The 21,844-nt window shown below is 33.4% G+C and overlaps 1 protein-coding gene and 1 long non-coding RNA gene across 4 annotated transcripts in view; one reads left to right on the top strand and one right to left on the bottom strand.

The window, feature by feature from the left end:
• LOC103106828 (uncharacterized) overlaps positions 1-21,844 on the bottom strand; it is a 71,490-nt gene that overhangs the window by 5,128 nt on the left and 44,518 nt on the right. Inside the window, exon 3 of the long non-coding RNA XR_008914877.1 lies at positions 5,014-5,109. This is a non-coding gene — a long non-coding RNA (uncharacterized LOC103106828). The remainder of the gene's footprint in view (positions 1-5,013; positions 5,110-21,844) is intronic.
• The window catches only part of TRPM7 (transient receptor potential cation channel subfamily M member 7), a 165,922-nt gene that overhangs the window by 105,778 nt on the left and 38,300 nt on the right, over positions 1-21,844 (top strand). For all 3 annotated transcript variants that reach the window (XM_007479942.3, XM_007479943.3, XM_056810187.1), the window contains exons 16-24: positions 806-1,086; positions 3,576-3,804; positions 5,233-5,388; positions 5,481-5,624; positions 6,684-6,812; positions 12,866-13,135; positions 13,672-13,846; positions 16,797-16,929; positions 20,316-20,500. In XM_007479942.3, coding sequence (XP_007480004.1) covers positions 806-1,086; positions 3,576-3,804; positions 5,233-5,388; positions 5,481-5,624; positions 6,684-6,812; positions 12,866-13,135; positions 13,672-13,846; positions 16,797-16,929; positions 20,316-20,500 — 1,702 coding nt within the window. The remainder of the gene's footprint in view (positions 1-805; positions 1,087-3,575; positions 3,805-5,232; positions 5,389-5,480; positions 5,625-6,683; positions 6,813-12,865; positions 13,136-13,671; positions 13,847-16,796; positions 16,930-20,315; positions 20,501-21,844) is intronic.

Genomic DNA, 21,844 nt, shown 5'->3' with positions numbered 1-21,844 from the left:
ACTTTTTATTTAAAAAAAATATCTGAGCATTATAATACAGTGGATAGGATAGAATGCTTTGCGACCCATTTTACTTCTTTCTTCCTTAGTTTCTTCAATTATATAATAAAATTAATCAAAGTTCTTTAATGCAATGCCATAGTAGTCACTTAATAGATTATTTCTTTCTTTCCATTCCTATTTCTCCCAATGTATTCAGATAGAACAATGAAAGCGTTTGATAAGATAAAAATGCATTATGGAAAACAATACATATATGAAAATTACGTTATATTGTAATATTGTGTTTAATCACTTATATGAAATTTTATCATCCTTATTATTCCTAATATTTAAGTGTATTGACTGTATTTTAATCAATAAATAATGTCCTAGCCAATTCTGATTATAATACACCTCAATGGGCTATCTGAATCGTTTTATTATGCTTCAATTTGCTTTGGGGCTTGGTATTTCTTGGGGAAAAAATATATCTTGGTTTGCAACTTGGAATCTTTGTTATACAGTTTTATTTAATTGTCACTTTTTTGGAATATAACTTGACCTTTGTTATTAAAAGAAATATTGAGAGTAGAACTAGATGATTTTAATAGCATACCTACTTCAAAGAGAAACCTTGAAGAGCTCTTAGATTCCGTGATTATAGTTTGCTGAAATTAGATTAAATAATATATTATGTTCCATTATATTAAATTACAAATATAAATAAATGTAAGAGGATTTGGTGTAGTAAAAATCTTCAGTATGTTTTAAATGCCAAATTGTTATTATTTTTTTTTGCCTTTTTATTTTTAACTTTCTCAAGATTGATACCACTGTGGAAGAAGGAAAGAAAAAAAGAACCAAAGATGAAATTGTTGATATTGATGATCCTGAAACTAGACGGTTTCCTTATCCACTGAATGAACTCTTAATTTGGGCTTGCCTTATGAAGAGGCAAGTTATGGCCCTTTTTTTCTGGCAACATGGTGAAGAATCCATGGCTAAAGCATTAGTAGCCTGTAAGATGTATCGTTCCATGGCATATGAAGCAAAACAGAGTGACCTGGTTGATGACACATCAGAAGAACTGAAGCAATACTCAAAGTAAATTACCTTTTGCTGTATGAAATTTCTTTTTAACAAAATATAAACTATCCAAAGGACTAATATAATGCCATTCACTAACTAAATTATGATTTTCTTTTTTTGCTGCAAGTTAAGAAAGGACATCACTTAATAGATACTTGAAAAAAAAAATAATTGTTTTCTACCATAACATCTGAAAAGATGGAGGTATATATGGTGTGGATATATATGAATTCATTTAATATTTATTGTGTTCCTCTGGTGTGTTAGATGTTTGATGAGTGGAGTGTTCAGAAGATATGATAGTTTTGGACTTGTTATTTACAACCAAGTGGTGGAGTTAACACGTGTGGGTGTTGATGTCTGTGTGTGGGTGGAAAAGCTATGTAGCATAGTGGATAGAGCACCAGGCTTGGAGTTGGTAGGACCTGGGTTTAGACACACTCCTCAACTGTTGCCTAATTGCCTGGCCCTTGGCACCCTTCTGTCTTAGTATTGATATCAGTACAGAAGGCGTAAGAGTTTGTGTGTGTATATATATATATATATGTCTTTTTAATTTTTTTTTTAACCCGTACCTTCCGTCTTGGAATCAATACTGTGTATTGGTTCCAAGGCAGAAGAGTGGTAAGGGCTAGGCAATGGGGATTAAGTAACTTGCCCAGGGTCACACAGCTGGGAAGTGTCTGAGGCCAGATTTGAACCTAGGACTTCCCATCTCTAGGCCTGGTTCTCAATCCACTGAGCTATCCAGCTGCCCCCAATATATAATATATTTTAAAGCTAACTATTCAAGACAGTAGATTTGTTACAAAGTAGTTATCAATTATCATGTAAATTATATCCATAACGATTATCACAATAACAATTCACACAATAATAATTACAGGAATTTAAACACAGGAGATTTAACTTTAGATGATGTTAAATTGTTTTGTTTCTTAACATAAGGTTTTTTAATAGGTCTGAAAGAAAGAGGTACAGTTATCATTCTGCCTCACAATAGCATAAATCAAAACAAAAAAGCCAGAAAATAAATTTGCAGTTAGCATATAGTCTATGTCATAGCATCATAGAATCTTAAAGCTGAAAGGGACTTGAGGTCTTCTAGCCCAACTTGTGTCTGAATCAGGAATCCTTTCTTGACCATCATCCTTGACCAATGATCATCCAGACCATTTTGAACATTTCTGGTGATAGTTATCTCAGTACCTTTGGATGCTGCCCATTCCAGTTTTGCACAATTCTTAGCTGTTAGAAAAATTTCATTAAAATTTGCCTCACCAGGGGGGCAGCTGGGTAACTCAGTAGATTGAGAGCCAGGCCTAGAAATGGGAGGTCCTAGGTTCAAATCTGGCCTCAGACACTTCCCAGCTGTGTGACCATGGGCAAATCACTTAACTCCCATTGCCTAGCCCTTACTACTCTTCTGCATAGTATTGGTTCCAAGACAGAAGGTAAGGGTTAAAAAAAAAAATCTGCCTCACCATCTTTGCATTTTTCCAAATTTTGTATCTTTGTATCTTTGCATTTTTCCAAATTCTTTCTGCCTTGTAGTTAAAGGCAAAAGTTTAATCCTCCTCCCACATGACAGTCTTTCTAACATTTAAAGTGGTCCCCCTATATCTTCTCAAATTTTCTTATCTTTGTGGGACATTAATTAGAATTTCTCTGTTGTCCTGATTAATCTTTTGGATTTGTTCTCATAGGAAGTGAGGAAGTAACCACTGAAAATATTAATATAGAAAGCAAGTACATTGTTTTTTTACAAGGTATATATAATGATTTTGAGTTGGGGAAAGTACTTAGGAAACTTATAGAGTATTCTAGATGTTGTTATTAAAGGCTGAAACAAGATAATAGTAGTGTGCTTGAAAAAGGAAGGTGAAATTTTTCTAGAAGACTTATGGTGGACAAGCATTCTAGAACATTAAACCCTCTGGAAAACTTAAATACATTTATGAACTTGTAAAATGTTACTGTAGTCAATGGAAGTCCCAAGTCCTCTTCTGCATTAATTGATTAATGTTAAGTAACTCCTTCAGAAAGGTTTTTCATTGTAATGTCAACATGAGTTGTCCTTTTATGTATTTAGAATACCTATCAGTTCATCTATATATTTTTGCACTACACCATTCCCACTTTATAAATATCTCATTGGCTAGCATTCTTCTGGCTTTTCTTTTCTTCTTTCCCACAAATTTGTTTCCCAAGAAGGTGAACAAGGAAACTCTGTTTCAGGATTTACGGAAATACCAAAAGGCATATAATCTACATTTTGATGAAATATTATTCACCTTTCCTGTTTTATTAGTTTGAAATTATTTTTTTACTTTTCCAGGCATTTGAATAATTCTGATATGTTTTATTCATTAAAAGTAGGAAATAGGAAGGCTAATGATTGGCATAGATCTAGGAGATTAATGGTGTGGGATAGTATATAAATGGAAATTCCATGAATGGAAATAAAAAGCTCAATAATTTGTATCTGCTTTTTTCTTTCATAGTGATTTTGGTCAGCTGGCAGTCGAGCTTCTAGAACAATCCTTCAGACAAGATGAAACAATGGCTATGAAATTACTCACATATGAACTAAAAAACTGGAGTAATTCAACTTGCCTTAAGTTAGCAGTGTCTTCAAGACTTCGACCATTTGTTGCTCATACTTGTACACAAATGCTATTATCTGATATGTGGATGGGAAGGTTGAATATGAGAAAAAATTCATGGTACAAGGTATATTTTATAATAACATTAATATCATTTGACAGATTGAGCTAAATAACTGTTGATTTTGTAGAAGACTAGAAATAGAAAGATCTTAAGAACTGAAAGGGTTTTAGTCTCTTGTACCAGAGAGTATAATGTTTCTTTTGTGTTATCCATTAAAGTCAAAATAGATAGCAAGGAACTTAAGAATGATCATTTTTTAATAACCTAGCTGGAACTATGTGACAAAGCAACATATTGTAAGTAAAGTCTAGTGCCCTGACTAACTTTTGTTGTCCTAGCAGCTATAAAGACAAAGGATGTGTTCAGAACTAGATCCCTCTAATAACGTTTTTTTGTGGCCTCATGTAGTTGTTGTGTTCCCCCCTCCCCCCCAATTTTTTATGGTTATTTTAAAGCTAATAATTTTGGTTAAATATTTGTGGTGTTTCTTGCCTTATAAGGAGGCAGTACCATATGCTTTTCTTTTGATGCTCTATTATATTTTTCCAAATAAGGTACAGGAATATACAAGGCAATAAACAGGCAAGTAGCCCTTAATTATAGGCACATGTAGGTAGATGTGTAATGGATACTAATCAGTTACTAAAAATAGTGGTGAAAGATTAACAAAGAAAAATCTACTACATACATTTTTTCATGCTTTAGTTTTGAAATGTTAGATGAAAACTTTCTGTAGAAATGAATTTTTTTTGTTTTTTGTTTATATTTCTTTATAGAGGCACATGCTGAGTAAGCATAGGCCGTGATATGGAACATTTAAGAAGAAATACAGATTAAATTTTTTTTAAAGTAACTCTTAATGGATGATTATTTTTATTTTATCATGAAAATTTTGTTGAAATATTTCTAAATTTAAAACTCCTTTGTTAGGAAATATGTAAATTTAAGACAAAATATGATACAGATTAATATTTGATGAAATAACCTGTAAAATAGCTGACCTATATTCTTATTTGACAGAATGCTTTCTTCATGCTTATAAGTATGTAAATTTTAGAAAATACAATAAAACCCTTGGCATTTTGTGTTTTGCTCTATAATAAAATTCAACCTGGGCCTCTTTAAACTTCAGACATAAGTAACAGAAACTAATTTCCTCCCAGCTTTTTCCTTTTTTTACATATTACTTTGAGGGAAAAAAACTCATTGCTAACTACTCATAATCATAGTGAGCTGTATGCAAAGTTACAAAGAGTTTGGCTTAAGGCTCACCTCTCAATGCCTCAGTTTCAATAAGTCCCAGTGCAATTGCCAAACTTTAGTTGACACAGTTGCCTCACCAGTTTCTTAGAGCAACGAAATTAGTTTCTACAAGGAAAAAACCAAACCTATTAGTATTACATTATTAAAAACTATACTAGAACTTCTACTGATCTTATTTTAAGCTGATTTTTTAAATAAAACAAATTATAAGTCTTTAAATTTTTCTAGGTGATATTAAGCATTTTAGTCCCACCTGCCATATTAATGCTGGAATATAAAACCAAGGCAGAAATGTCCCACATCCCACAATCTCAAGATGCTCATCAAATGACCATGGAAGACAGTGAAAACAACTTCCAGAATATTACAGAAGAGATTCCTTTGGTAAGGAATTGGTACATGTATTTTTTTTAAAAGGCAAAATTTTAAGATTAGTATGAACAATTAGCTAATAAATTAGCTTTTCTTAATTTTAGGAAATTTTCAAAGAAATCAGAGTTTTGGAAAATAATGAAGGAAAGACTGAAATGGACATACAAATAAAACCCAAAAAGCTTCCAATCACTCGAAAATTTTATGCTTTCTATCATGCACCAATTGTGAAATTCTGGTTTAATACAGTGAGTATCTTTTTTAATATGTGACTAGTGGTTTTAAAAAGTTTGGGGGGGACAGCTGGGTAGCTCAGTGAATTGAGAGTCAGGTCTAGAGACGGGAGGTCCTAGGTTCAAATCTGACCTCAGATACTTCCCAGCTGTGTGACCCTGGACAAGTCACTTAACCCCCATTGCCTAGCCCTTACCACTCTTCTGTCTTGGAGCCAATACACAGTATTGACTCCAAGATGGAAGGTAATGGTTTAAAAAAAAAAGTTAGGAACAATTCTGTGTATATAGCTCAGTCTGTTGTAATTACAAAATTGTTTGTATTTGTACCTTAATGTATTTAAAATCTAGAGGAAGCTAAGTGGCTTAGTGAATTGAGAACCAGGTCCCAATATGGGAGGTCCCAGGGTCAAATCTGGCCTTAGACACTTCCTAGCTGTGTAACTCTGGGCAAGTCACTTAATAATGCTCTTCTGCCTTAGAACCGATAAACAGTATTGATTTTAAGACAGAAAGACCAGTATTTTTTTTAAGTATTTAAACTGTGTTGTAATAAAAAGGACTCGTTTATATAGCACAATATAGAGAAAGATTCATTAATATTAATATCACTCTTAATTTCCTACCAATCAGTAATAATAAGAATAATAAATAGTAGCTACAAGTTATATAGTACTTTAAGGTTTGCAAAGTGCTTGAGAAATATCCTCATTTTATCCCCATGATATCTCTGGAAGACAGGTGCTGTTATTATCCCTATTTTATGATTTAAAAATGAGGCAGTTTCCCAGAGTCACACAACAAGTAAGGGACAAAGGCCAGATTTGAACTTGGGTCTTCCTGACTTCAGATATAGCTCCTTATTGACTATGCCACCTAGCTGCCTCCCAGTAAGTATAGAACATTGTGCACTATTGGTGAAACTGTTTCAGTGAATTCATCTAAAGTTTTCATTCAGGTAAGGAACAGGACTAAAATATCAGCCAATGTTTACTTCTAAAACATGCTTTTTAAACTATATATATATTACAAACATTTAGGTATTTAACTTTTTAATTGCCTTTTTTTTTTTAGTTGGCGTACTTAGGGTTTCTGATGCTTTATACATTCGTGGTTCTTGTAAAAATGGAACAGTTACCTTCAGTTCAAGAATGGATTGTGATTGCTTACATTTTCACCTATGCGATTGAAAAAATTCGTGAGGTATGTGTAACTTTTTTTTTTTACGGATTACTTTACTCTTTTGCTTGTGCCACTTTTCATAGAGAAATTGTCCTGTTAGCTATATAATTTACCATTTATGAACTCCTTGTATAACAAAATACCATGGCTAAATTATATACCTGAGTGGATAAGTGTGTAATTAATATTTCCAGCAGGTTTGGATAAGCTGCTACAACTCCTGAGAATTTTTGCTACTTCAGAAGTATAGAAAGATTGGACTTGGACCACTTCTACACAGATTAGACCATTTCTGTATTTGCCACTTTCCTTAGAGAGCAAAAAACGTTTATACTAGAAAAACAAAAATGAAAATAAACTTTAAATGTGTTTTATGTTGTAATTAGTCTATGCTTCGCTCTAACTTAGTTTTTCATTTTTAATGTCTGAATCAGTGTTCACAACCTAATGAGTGGGCAACAGGTATTTCTCAAGCATCCTCTATATCCCAAGCACTGTGCTGGGGCTACCAAGGCAAAAGTAAAACATTCCCTGGAAGATATTAATATTGGAATGCTTTTCCAAAGAAGACAATTTTTGGGAAAAGTGAGGCAAATTAACAGTGGAAGAATCTTGTTTTCTATTAGAAGGGATTAACTGATGATTAAAAATGTTTTTAAGGTTACTTTCTTAGCCACTAGGGGGATCAGGATAGGCACTGTACAGAAGTAACAGTTCACTGGAGCCTTGAAAGAATAAGGGATCCTACAGACTGGATGTGTGGATGAGGTGTATTCCAGGCATAAGAAATCATCAATGACAGTCATCACTAAAACCTTTTTTTAATGAGTCATATTACCAAACAAATTGCCAAGATAGATGCTAATAACTTTTGTTTTTTTAAAGAGAAAACAAAAAAAAAATCAGTGAATTCACAGGATCCACAAATAGGGTAGACTATGTATAACTCAACAAATTTTTCTAGAATTCAGAGAGAAAATTTAATTCAAATCATCAAGATACCTGGCTGTTAAACTCTAGAGCTCCATCAATAAAGAGAATATCCTATCACTTACATAGCAAAACCCAATTTGAATTACACTTGTTATTCATTTGGCACAAAAAGATAGATATGGTCACAGAAAATAAACATTAATTAATAATGATTTCTTATTAAATAATAATTTAACAAAAAGAAAAGAAACCTAGAGTTCATCCCCAAATTTATCCAATTAAACTAGCAATGATTTGAAGATGAAATTGGGAGTTGAAAAATCGAACATTTTTTAAACCAAATATTTAGTAAAAAGGATACATTCACTCATCTTTTGATATGCAAAATATGCTAGGAACAAACCTACCTATAATTCTTTACAAGACCAGTTTGGGGACATGTGATATGTAGATTAAAGGAAATATCAGGTAACTCTTGCTCTGATCACTGTGTATTAGAAAAGGAATGCCATTTACTGTTACACAGGATTATCAAAAGATCAGGGATATAAGAATCAGATTCACAGTGGAATCTTATTTACAAATGGTCTCAGAGGGAGGGGTTGAGAGACTGATTTGAAGGTGGCTCAGTTTCCAAGTAGATGGAATAGAGTTTACAAATGATGACAGCCTGGAGTAAGAAAGGAGCAGAAATATTCAAATGAAATGTTCATAAAGTTATAAGATAGCAAATGCTTTGAGTAAATTAATAAATGCCCAAAAGAGATGAACAGTCAAAAGATCACAGTTGATAGGAGGGAGTTGAGGGATAAAGGTAATAAAATTTTTATACTTAATACTAAGGCATTGAAAATTAAAGAGAGAAAGAGGATCAAGAAGAATACTTTTAGTGGCATTACACTTGAAAAGTAGCAATCCTACTTTCCTTAAGGACCTCTAGAGAAGCTAAACAACTAGTTTCCCTGGGAAACCCTTTCCAGGTTTGAATGGATTTAGTTATTAGGATTTTTTTTCTTACAAGCAATTGAACTTTTCTTCTTTGTAGCTCATATTTATTACTCCTTATTTGTCCCTTTGGGTCCAAGAAAAAAAAATTTAATTTTTGTACAGGACAGTCCTTCAAATATATGAAAAGTCTTCCTCTCAAGTATTCTCTTACTTCAGTTATGCTCTTTCTACACATTTCACTAGATGGTCTAATATTTACTATCTTAGTATCTACTGTATGCCAAACATACAAAAGATACAAAGAAAGGTAAAAGTCAACCTGCTCTCTAGGAGCTCCCATTCTAATGGGGGAGAGAATATCCAAACAAGATAAGCAACAGATAATTAGAGAGAGGGCACTATCATTAAGAGAAATATGTAAAGGCTTCCTATAGAAGATGAGGACCTGAGGGAAGCCAAGAAGTAGAAAATTCAAGGCATGAGAGACAGCCAGTGAAAATGCTCAGAGTTCAGGAAATGGAATATCTTATGTGAGTACTTTTTTAAAAGACCTTTTCCAATACTATATCTTGGTTCTAAGGCAGAGGAGCAATAAGAACTAGGCAATGGGGTTAAGGGACTTACACAGGTCGGAAGTGATCTGAGGCCAGATTTGAACCCAGAATCACTCATCTCTAGACTGATTTTCTATCCACTGAACTGCCTAGCTGCCCCCATGAGTACACTTTTTTTTATACAAAATAATAAAAGTTCACTTGGATATATTAAAAAAAACAAGAATATCAGGAGCTCGGTGCTTAATAAATATGTATTGACTGTTGAACTTATCTAAGTTGATGAGTTCCCTGAATATCTATCCACGAGTTGTTGTAGACAACAGCCTGTTTCTTCATGGTTACTAAGTGGATGAGTTCCCTGAATATCTATCCACGAGTTGTTGTAGACAACAGCCTGTTTCTTCATTGTTACTATTTTTATTTGTACCTTAAGAATTCATTCTTAAGAGCTTTCTATCTTTCTTGAGCTATCTTCCATCATAAAATTCAGGCTGTCTTATAATGCTTACTCTTCTCAATTGAAATCTGTTTTCTGAACCAAAAATGCAACAGAAAAAATTAAATGGCAGAAAATGTAAGCCTAACAATCACAGCTTTTAGAAGTTAATTAGCTAACTCTAAAAAATGAAAGACAGTGATAGATTAATAAGAAAAGAGAAGCCAACAATTTGTTGTTTATAAAAAGAAAGTCTAAAAAAGTTAAAGAAACTCACAAAATGAAAATAAGAAGCAGGAACAAAACATTATTACAAGAATGTAAAAAAGCAAGAGTTATGAAGTCAGGATATTAATATAAAAATCAACTCTGTCAAGAGAAACTATATTATAAAATTATTATTCTTAGAGAAACTATAGGTAAAAAAAACCATGTAATACTAAATTCTAAATTAAAATATTCTTCAGTTGGCATTGCATCTAAATCCACAGAGGAGATGGTAATTGTAAAAAGATATAAGATAATAAAAATAATTAGCTCTGAAAGACATGACATCTTTTAAATGAGAACATTAAAGCAACAAATGGTGCCTTTTATAAAAATAGACTGTTCAGGTACAGATAGATTCTAAATAAAACAGATAGTAAACATCCTTACAGCATAAAATGGAACAGAATAGTAATACAGGGAATATAAAAGATACAAAACTAAGTTGAGATTTGATGACATCTTTTAATTTGAGTGGATCAAAGAACAATTTATAGAAATAACTGTGAGTTAAAAGGATAATAATGAAACTATAGACCAGAATTCCTGGGGTGCAATTAAGTCAGTCTTTGGGGAAAAATAATACCTTTGAGAACATACAATTAGAAAAGCAAAATAAGCCCAAAGTTAGAGAAACAAATTAGAAAACAAATAGTGGATCCATAACTTAAACACCAAAATAAAAAATAAACTGGTGAAATGTGCTTTCCCCAAGTCTTTTGTTCATGACAAAATATGATCAGCTTTTACCTTTTTATCCCAAGGTTCCAGTCATTTTTGCTTTAACAATATCTTCCCCTTTTTTGATAAGCATTATGTCCCAAATAATGATTTCCATCATTCATTTTTTGGCTTTTTGAAGGATTATATTACAATTGATAGGGTGAAAAAGATCATGATATGCCTAAGAGCGTTCAAAAAAAGTATGGAATCGCTGTGGTGATAAATATTAAATATTTATTTACTACACTGTGGGCCTAGTTAATTTGGAATGGACCCATTCATATTAGTTTAGTGGCTGAATTTTGTTTCACTCCAGCAACACATGCTTAGGAACAAAGAGAAAGCATGGTGGAAGTAATCCATTTTGAGATTTAACAAGGAATGTCAGTGTTAATCTGTTCCTTTTTCTGCTTCTGCTCATTTCACTCTGCTTCATTTCATGCAGGTCTCCCCAGTTTCTCTGAAATTACCTATTGTTTCTTATATCACAATAGTATTTCATTACATTTAGACATGATTTGTTCAGCCATTTTACAATTGTTGATATGACAAAGTCTGCTGAAGATGTTTTTGTTTCTTCCCCTTTTACTTTCACCTCTTTGGCTTGGAGTCCTAGTAGTGATAATACTGATTCATAAGTTACAGAGTTTGGTAACCATTTATACATTGTTCTGACTAGTTTTCTAGTGACTGCTCCATTTCACAACTCCATCATCAGTCTGTTAATCTGCCTTTCTTCCTGCAGCCCTTCCCACATTTAATTTCCCTTTTTTGTCAACCTTGCCAAATCTGGTGAATGTGAAATGGAATTTCAGAGTTGCTTTAATTTGCACTTTTCTAATTATTAATTGTTTGGAACATTTTTAATTGGTTGTTGATAGCTTGTCTCATTTCTTGATTTTCCTTCTCTCAGTATGACCCTGTAATAATTAAAAGTATGAGGCTGATAGTAGCTTAATAATTTTATTTAATTGAAGTAATAGTAGTATTAAAGAGAGGAAATGATAGGAGAGAAGTAAAGAGATACTTAACTTTCTAATCTATTGGCTGCTATGATGGCCTGTGGCTAAACTCCACCAAGGTTCCTTAAACTCCCCAAAATACAGCCAGAAGACCCCAAGGATCACCTGGTCACCACTTATAAACTCTTTTCTCCATCCACTAGCTATTACATGGCACATCTCAAGAACCAACTATAGTTTCTTAATTTGCTTGGGCTGCTCAGGGGGCAAGTGCCTATAGAATCGGTTTCCTGTCTTGGTTCCTTGGTTCTTTAAATTCCTTTCTCTGAGGGTTTATCTATACCTGAATTTACTCAGGGGTCTTTGACCTCCAGGTCAATGAAAGATGACATAAAAAAAAGGCAAAATATTAGAGAAATTTGCTTCTGACAACCCCATATCTAATCTGTTGCCAAGCCATGTTGATTCTGTTTTCTCAGCATCTTTCACATCTGATATATTCTTTCTAGTGAAATAGCCTCCTGCCTTCTATCACTTTTTACATGTTCTTTTTTAGTAGCCTCCTAATTGGTTTTCCTTCCTCCACACATTTAACCAAAATTATGTTCCTAAAACAGATCCAACTGTTTCATTTCTAGTCAGAACTCTAAAAAGTAGTTTCTTTACCACCCCTCCAACCCCCCCCCCCCCACACACACACACTACAAATTCTTAAGCTTGCCATTTTAAAACCTTTTTCAATATACCTCACCTTCCTTTCCAGGCCTATTTCATGTTAATTTTACTGACTACACAGTATTCTAGTCAAACTAATCTCATAGTATTTATTCATTCACCTCTCATATCTGTGCCTTTGTGTACAATTGGTTCCTCATATTTAGAATGCACTCTTTCCTTGCAATTTTTAGAATCTGTGACTTCATCTAAATCATAATTTAGGTGCCATCTATAAAAGGCATATTCTCATTCTCCCCAATTAACTCATTCTCCTTCTTGAAATTGTTTGTTTTATTTACTTGTATGTGTTCTATTCCCCCCCAGTAGAATGAATGTTCTTTGAGAGTTGAATTGGTTTTGTCTTTGTCCTCCTATTGTATGGTACAGTGGCTTTAATTTAGCAATATTAATGCATTTTTACCTAACATTTGGATTGAATTATTTTAGTAAATTTGGGGCTTTTTAAGGTACTGAAATAAGCCTATGTTGGGGAGAAAATAATGTTGAACTTTATTTTTTTCTTAAATGCAGATTTTTATGTCTGAAGCTGGAAAAATAAGCCAGAAAATTAAAGTGTGGTTCAGTGACTACTTCAACATCAGTGATACAATTGCCATTGTAACTTTTTTCATTGGATTTGGACTAAGATTTGGAGCAAAATGGAAATTTGGAAATGAAAAAATTTTTTATTCTGGAAGACTGATTTACTGTCTTAATATTATCTTTTGGTATGTCCGGTTGTTGGATTTTTTAGCTGTAAATCAACAGGCAGGCCCTTATGTAATGATGATTGGCAAAATGGTAAGTTTATATGGAATTAAGTATGTAATAATGTGCATGCGCTCATTAGTTTTTTGTTTTGTTTTTAATAAAAATGAAGAATGTATCTTGCTGTCATATCTGCTTTAAACAGATGATATAAACATCAATATGAATGATTTTAAATATTAATTGGGAAATTACGAGACTTTAAAGTTAATGTAACATTCCTGTTTGAGGAGTATTGACTGGTGTATGTCTTTTCAAAACATCTCAGTTTGATATTCTTTTTTTTTTTTTAACCCTTACCTTCTGCCTTGGAATCTAAGGTAGAAGAATGGTAAGTGCTAGGCAACGGGGTTTAAGTGACTTGCCCAGAGTTGCACAGCTGGTCAGTTTGATATTCTTGATGAATTGCAATTCATATTCCCCTTAATTACAAAATGTATGGCTTTGTTGAATGATATTATAGGAAGAAAGAAAGTAAGAAACTTTACTAACATTTAATTTTTTTTAATAGGAATCTTAAGTAATTGTTGTTTCCATCTTTTCATTTTACTATTACTATTTTTCAACAGGTGGCCAACATGTTTTACATCGTTGTAATTATGGCACTTGTACTGCTTAGTTTTGGTGTGCCCAGACAGGCAATACTTTATCCTCGTGAACCACCATCTTGGAGGCTTGCTAAAGATGTCGTTTTTAATCCATACTGGATGATTTTTGGTGAAGTTTATGCATATGAAATTGATGGTAAGAATTCATGTTTTAAAATTCATTTACTATTTTATATATATATATATTTTTTTTTTAACTTATGAACTCATCATGGGTCCAAAGAATATTTTTGTAAATTTATCTACAGATTAGACTTTAGCAACCTCAGCTCTAGGGAATCCATGCCTATGAATCAAGATGGTCCAATATAGCATAGGACCATGATTTTATGGTTTACATACTTCACATGTAGGAGAGGCTTTGAATTCCTCATTCATAACCTATTTAGCTTTATCTAACATACAATTCTAGCATCCTAGGTATATGCAAAAATATAGAATAAACAAAAAAAGAGAAAGAAATATGACAAAAAAGAGAAAGATTCAATGACATTCAAAATGGCTGCTAATATTGTAGCAAAAAAAATAGGTACTATACTAAAGTTTGAGTTGTCAAGAAATGTCAAGTTTTGGGAATCATATACAGCTTTTTTTTTTTTAATATCCCCCAGAAAAATGTTTAACCTTTTAAAAATTCTGGCACTGAGGGCAGCTGGGTGGCTCAGTGGATTGAGATCCAGGTCTAGAAATGAGAGGTGTTGGGTTCAGATCTGGCCTCATTCACTTCCTAGTTCTGTGATCCTGGGCAAGTTACTTAACTCCCATTCCCTAGCCCTTACCACTCTTTTGTTTTGGAACCAGTGCACTTTAGACAGAAGGTAAGAGTTTAAAAAAATTTTTTTTTTTATTTTAAGTTCTGGCACTTAAAGGGGAATCAGTTTTAGTTTTCTCAAAGCTTGTGTTCCATTGGAATAGACTTCAAGAAGCCAGAGTCACAATTGTCACAGTGTGACATCAGATTATGTCTAGTATGGGTGTTCCTTGACTGGTATTGCTGTGCTTAAATAAATATTCCTCAACCTATCAAATCCAATTTGTAGTTCCTTTTTTAATGTGTCTGTATCTTTACTCTTTAGATGAAATTCAAAAGACTAGTTAATTATATTCATATGCAGATTATCAGCCCTGGTTCTGTACCTCCTAACCTACTTGAGTATATTAGACTGAAACTATGTTTTCTCAATGGCCTCCCTGTATTATTGGTTTACATGACCTTTATTCATTTTTCATTTCTTTCTTTCTTCCAGTATGTGATAGTTATAGGAATCTGTATAATATTTGTTTACATTTCTCTCCCACTAAGGTCACTGAGGGCAGGGACTGTCTTAGGCATTTTTTGGTATTCCCAGGGCTTAGCACCATGCCTGGCACATAGAAGGTGCTTAATAAATGCTGATTAGTTGACTAAAAGAAGATAATAGGTTAGAAGAATGGTATTTTTATGAGACTTCTTAAGACAATTTCTTAATAATGATTTAGTCATGCATGGGCCTAAGCATAAAATTAAATAAGTATTATGGATCAATATCTAGTTATTCTTATCTTTTCCCATTTTATCTAGTGGATTTTGGTTCCCCCGCTTCCCCCCTTATAGCCTCTTTAGGAGGAATTGTAGCTATCTTCTCCTGGGTCTTTATTCATCAATGTTACAGCATCCAGCAAGCAAGGAACCAGAGTCTATACATTTGCCTGCTTCTCCTAATCTTTTTTCCCCATGAAATGCAAGGTCCCTGCCAGGAGGTTCTCATGTAGTTTCTCATAGACTGCAAATCCTTTTATTCAGCTCTAGTTTACTCTTCCCTAGGCTCAGTCACTCCTTGTCAATTGCTTCCTAGACTTATCAAACTAGATGTCCTAGAGATATCTCAAACTGAACATATCCACCGTTAAAATTAGTCTCTCCCAAACTCTCCTTTCATCAGACAACTGTATTTCTGTCAAAAGTACCACCATTCTCAGTCTCCCAAGTTTGAAACCATAACACATCATAGACTACTTACTCTCCTTCTTTCCTCATACCCAGTTGTCAAATTTTGCTATTTCTTTTTCCACCACAAATTTTCTCCTCATATACCTACAGCTTGAGTTCTGACCTTTTTGTCACCTCTCACCTCGGTTATTATGTCAGTCTCCCTGTCTCAAGTCTGTTATCACTTTAATACATCCTACACACTATAGCCAAAGCAATTTTCCATAAGTGTATATTTCACCATGTCACCACCTACTTCCTATTACTTCTGTAATCAATTATAAACTCAGTTTAGTTTTTTAAAAGCCCATCATAGCCTAGCCCAATTTTTTCAGCCTCCTCACTCTAATCCAGCCCAACTTGCTTTCTCTCTACAGCATTACATTCCCCATGTCCTTGCTTTTGCACCAGCCATCCCCCATTTCTGAAATATACTCCCTCTTTACCTTTGCCTCATAGATTCCTTTTTTTTCCTTAGGACATAGCTCATGCACTGTCTTCTGAATGAAACTTTTCCTGATCTCCCCAAATGTTGGTGCCTTCCCTCCAAATTACCTTGTATGTAACTACTTTGTATATATTTGCACTTGTTCACTTTGTATTTATGTCATCTCTCTGCCTTGTCTGCCCCCATCAGAATGTAAGCAAGTAATGTTTCATTCTTTGTATCTTCAGTGTTTCTAATAGTGCCCAGTTCAGTTGCAGTTAATAAGTGTTTATTGATTAATTGATTGGTTCACAGGATTTACCCCATATCCTTGGAGAAAACTCATCCCTGTCTAGAAATGGGAGAACAGGACCAGTATATGTTTCCACCATGAAGATTATAAACAGTAGATTCATGTCCTCATTCATGTATACAAACCCAAATATGCTTTTCCTCTCTATCCTTACCCTTCCTCCATATGACATGTATAAAGAGTCTGGGGAAATACACTAAGTTTTCAAGTTGATGTTCCATCCCTTTCTTTTAGGCTCTTGTGCTAATAAAGAAAATATAGAACTTTATATAAAACAATGGCCCCTTTTAAAAAAAGATTCAGAATTTTTTTTCAACAAATCTTTGCAAATTGCTAAATACTATATGTGCATTTTAAAATACTTTTTTTCTCCACAGTATGTGCAAATAATACAGATGCAAATGTAAAACATCTCTGTGGTCCTGGAACATGGTTGACCCCATTTCTTCAAGCAGTCTACCTCTTTGTACAGTACATAATTATGGTTAATCTACTTATTGCATTTTTCAAGTAAGTACCTTATTTTTTAAAAACTAATTAAATGGGTATTTTTCTTATTTAGATCAAACATGTAACATGCTTTGGTCTAAAACTATACTATTCTTCAGTAAACCAGGTTCAAAAGGCATATTTAGTAACAATTTCCCAAGTTCTTTAAAATCTCTATAATGCCACTATTTCTAAATTACTCCTTAAATTCATCATTACCACTTGTTTCTTCATTTTAAAAAAAAATTAGTTTCATTTCTAAGAGAGCTTAACAAAGAAAAAATCCCTCAGTTAATTAGAAATGAGAACATAAGTATTAAGCAGCTCAAGGGCCTCAGAAGTAACAAGATTAGACATCCTTCGAGAGGGATTGTGAGGATTAACAGAAAAGAACAGTTCATTAGAACAGTATTCATTGAGAGCCTGGGTTGTGCCAGGTGCTGCACATACAAAAATAAAAAATTTAAAAGTCACAGCCATCAAAGACTTTTTGCTTACATTCTTTTGGGGATTGGGAGTAAAAACAGAATAGATGTACAAATAAGTAAATTCTGATTAATTTTTAAGTGTAGATGCTTTCACAACTAGAAAACTGTGGAAGGCAAGGTAAATTTGAAAAGATCTTTCATAGTAGAGCATATGTGAGCATAGACTGGGACAAATCCAGTTCTTCTAAGAGGTAGAATATGAATGAAAGTTAGGGGTAGGGAATGTACAACTTCTTAAAATGTTTGGAATGAAAAGATTCAATAAATGTTTTTTGCAGAAAAAGCAATTGGCCAATGTGTCTGAACCTAGAGTGTTGTGTAGGGATTATATTTCATTCTTAGGGTAATAATAGGATATCACTCTAGCTTCTTGAACAGAAGAGAGATGTGGTCAGAACTGTGCTTTTTAGAAAACTTTCCATTTAGAAAAATTATTTGGATAGTGTGACTGGATTGGTGATGAGGAGAGACTACATGTGTATATCACTTTATCTTATCTCTAAGAACCTCAATTTAATTAGTTGATTGAGAATTGAACTATATTAATTCCATCATCCCTTTTAGCTCTAAAGTTCTGTGATTCTGTTTGCAATATTAAATAAAATGATTACATTTTCATGTAAATTTCCATATTCTCATTACTAACATTGATTCCTGTAGGAGTTTTTTTGGTCACTTAAGAACTATGTCCTGTATTTTTTATGACCATTTTCCGTCTTTGATTATATTTTGGTTCTTTGCTTTTCAGTCATTCTTTAGTTGTATCTAACTCTTTGTAACCCCATTTGGAGTTTTATTAGCAAAAATAACGAAGTGGTTTGCCATTTTTTTCTCTAGCTCATCCTGTTAGATGGGGAAACTGAGGCCAACAGGGTTAAATTATTTGTGCTAGGGTCACACAGGTGATAAGTGTAGAGTGTCTGAAGACATCTGAATTTAGGAAGATGTCTTACTGACTCCAGGACTGGAACTCTTATCCACTGTACCATCCACCTGTCCCAAAATACCAATATTTTGGTAACTAATGGTTAACCATGAATTATTTTTTTTGGAAGGGTGAACAAATCTTGATCCACAAAGAAGAGCAATCCTTTATGGATAATACTTTGAAAGAAAAGAAAGTGTAACTTCATATATGCATCATTGAAAGTAGGAATTTAGGTTTTTGGCTTGTTTTTGCCAGGGTAAGGTTATATTCTAGTTTTCAGGCAATAGATTCCTTTCCCTCATATTCTCTGGACTAAAATAGATACCTCTAAAGACCTTGGTCAGGCCTCTAAATTCCACAATAGCAATCAATTTAACTATTCAGTCCACTTATTTCCTTAAATAATTTTTATAAGAAGCTGTCTTAAGTATTTAGAATACAGAGGAAAAAAACCCCACAAATTCCCACATTCAGAAAGTTTAGTCTATGTAATTCAGACTGCCTTTCTTTCCTACTTTTGGCTGCTCATTAATGTTTATTTTGACCCATTTGTAGAATCTTGTCCTGTTTTTATAAAAAATTTTACACAACAGAAAATAATAGGAAGTTCTGTTGTGGGCCAACAGTTGCCCCATAATGTGCTTGCCTTGGATTACTCAACCTCTTAGGATCAGCTCTTGCTACCACCATGTCTCCTTCATCAATTAATGATTTATGGTAACTGGTTCTAGCCACACACAGAGAATTCTTTTGGGAAAAGCATGACTTGAACTTTACTGTAATAGCCCAGTTTTCTAACTTTAAAAGATCGATCAAAGTTATGGAATTAAAAGGGATTATGTGTCATCTAATTGAAATAGATGAGGAAACTGAGGCCTAGTGAGGATAATTGACTTGCACAAGATGAAATAAGTAGCAAATAACAGAATAAGGATTTAGCCCTGGGTCTTCTATCTCAAAAAATCCTCTTTTGACTGGATAACACAGTTTCCCAACTACAGTCATGACTAGTTGGTGGCAATAAGTGGACTAGAAATCAGAAGACTTGAATTTTCTTCTTGATCTATTATAGCCTTTTACATAAACTTTTTTATATTTCCATTGCTGACTGTTTAGAAGTTCAAAATGTGAAACCTAGAAAAATCATAATTTATTACTTGAATTTACTCTTTTAGTCAAAAATATAGACTGGATATTTTTTGGTTTCTTTGTATTTGCTAAGAGCATTGTTATGTTTAAATAAACCAGTAAGTCAGAGGTGCATTCTCTTAATTTCCTGATCATAGATTTATGTTAATCTATTTGTCTTCATGTCCATTAAACTCCTATAATATCTTTTTGTGATTTACTGTCTGGTTCAAATAATAATAATGATAAGTAACATATAGTACTTAAATGTTTGCAGAGTGCTTTAGAAATATATCATTTTACCTGCACAACATCCCTGAAAGGTACTATTATTGTTGCCATTTTATGGATGGGGAAGTTGAGTTAGGCAGAGGCTGACTTGCCCAGGACCACACAACTAGTTAGCATATGAGGCAAAATTTGAACTTATGTCTTCTGACTTCAGGTCCAATATTTTATCTATTGTGCCATCTAGCTGCTTCTTAAATGTCAGACCAATGGTAAGCTCCTTTAAAGCAGGAACTTTTCTTTTGAATTTATATATAAGGCCTCTCAAAGCCATATGCAGATGGCTCTTTAACAAATATTTTAATTATTTTGAAAGAAAAGAACTGCTCAATTTTAAGATAAATGAAGACAACTCTTAAGTTACTAATATCTGTAAAGTACAAATGAGAGAATTTTTTTAATACCAAGTTATAAATTGCATCATTTATTAATGTTTGTATCTATTAGCAAGAACTTTTTTCAGTAACTTGTTAGTTTAGGAATCTAAGGTACTAGAACTTTTCTTAATTAGGATTAGCATTCTCTAAAAGAGTTTGGTCCACTAAAGTTTATTTTTGTTCTCTTGTATCCCAAAGCAATGTATATTTGCAAGTAAAAGCAATTTCAAACAATGTATGGAAGTATCAGCGTTATCATTTCATTATGGCTTATCATGAAAAGCCAGTTCTGCCTCCACCACTTATCATCCTTAGCCATGTGGCCTCCATGTGTTGCTGTATATGTAAAAGAAGAAAAAAAGACAAGACTTCATATGGACCAAGTAAGAAAGAAAATTCTTAAAACAATTCACTTCACAATATTATAGATTTTAAATTCTTGTGGTAATTTTTCATGTTTGTAATAATTAATTTAATTTTGTTGTTGGCCTAAGTAAACATTCATATCTCATAAGAAATATAAGTAATACTGAACAGACTCTAAATTGCTGGATTTTTTATCTTCTTGTTTGTATAAAATAGTAATATAATCAGTGATTTTACTGCTACCAAACTTTATGAAAATACTTTCATCATGTCCCGTTTTTCTCAAGAACTTAAAATGAACTTAAAACTTCTCTCTTGCAACAACTACGTGAAACTATGACTCCACCTCAACTTCTGTCTTTTCTATCTAATTTTATTTCTTACTGTTCTGAAATTCTCCATTTTAATCAGGCCAGGCTCCAACACTGTCCACACCTTCTATTCCACCCATATATTCTATATTCATTACTGCTTCCTTGTCTTTGATTATACCAGCTCCACTTCCTGAATGTCTTCCATTCTTATTACTAATTATTTAGAATTTATTTCCCAAGATCAAGTCTTAAGTTCTCTTTGTTTCTTTCGCTTGATGCCTGTATAACCTTGAGCTAGTCACTTCATTTATTGTATCTAAGTTGCCTCATCTTAAAATAAGTGTAGACTATGGTTCTTTAAAGAATGTCATCTGTAAGACTCCACCACAGGGTCGGCCAGTCCTGTGTGATCCTACCTGGGGTAACGAAAATGAAGAGTAATGAAAGAAAAAGAACGGACACTATATGAGAAAGAATAGTGCCAAATTTATTTGCTTTACACAGAACTTTTATAGGCAAAGACTACTAGACAAAGCCCACAGGAATTTGTGACTATACATTCCAGAAACCCTAACCTTGGTCCAGGGATAGGCAGGTGTTCAAAGGTTAATCCACATCTTCATCTAATGCAGAGCCAAACAAGAGGAGACGGATGCCCACCTTATCACAATTTGCTTTTTATAAATGTTATCGTGCTTCCTTCATGTTTAGTGTTCCAACCTTGGTCCCGGGATGGGTAAAGGTTAATCCACATCTTTGTCTGAAGCAAAGACAAACAAAGGAAAGAGGAGGCCCTGCCTCGACTACAATTCCCCCTTTTTGTTTTGCAACAGCACTCTATGGAGGGCCAAAGTCTGGCCGACTTTACCCAAGCTGGACAAAAGGAGTTGGAACAGACAGGGAAGAAGGATCAGTAAGATAACTATGAACAGTATGAAAGTCAATATAGTTATACTCATTTGAGCTAAAGGAGATAGCCAACTTTGGCCTGATTTAATCCAATTGTACAAGAAATCAGCAATATGTTCAGGATGAAGGTCCTCAGGT

The sequence above is a fragment of the Monodelphis domestica genome, chromosome 1 (assembly GCF_027887165.1).
Source record: "Monodelphis domestica isolate mMonDom1 chromosome 1, mMonDom1.pri, whole genome shotgun sequence".
NCBI lineage: Eukaryota > Metazoa > Chordata > Mammalia > Didelphimorphia > Didelphidae > Monodelphis > Monodelphis domestica.
The sequence above is the reverse complement of the archived record's forward strand: the minus strand, read 5'-3'. Positions and strand labels throughout refer to the sequence as shown.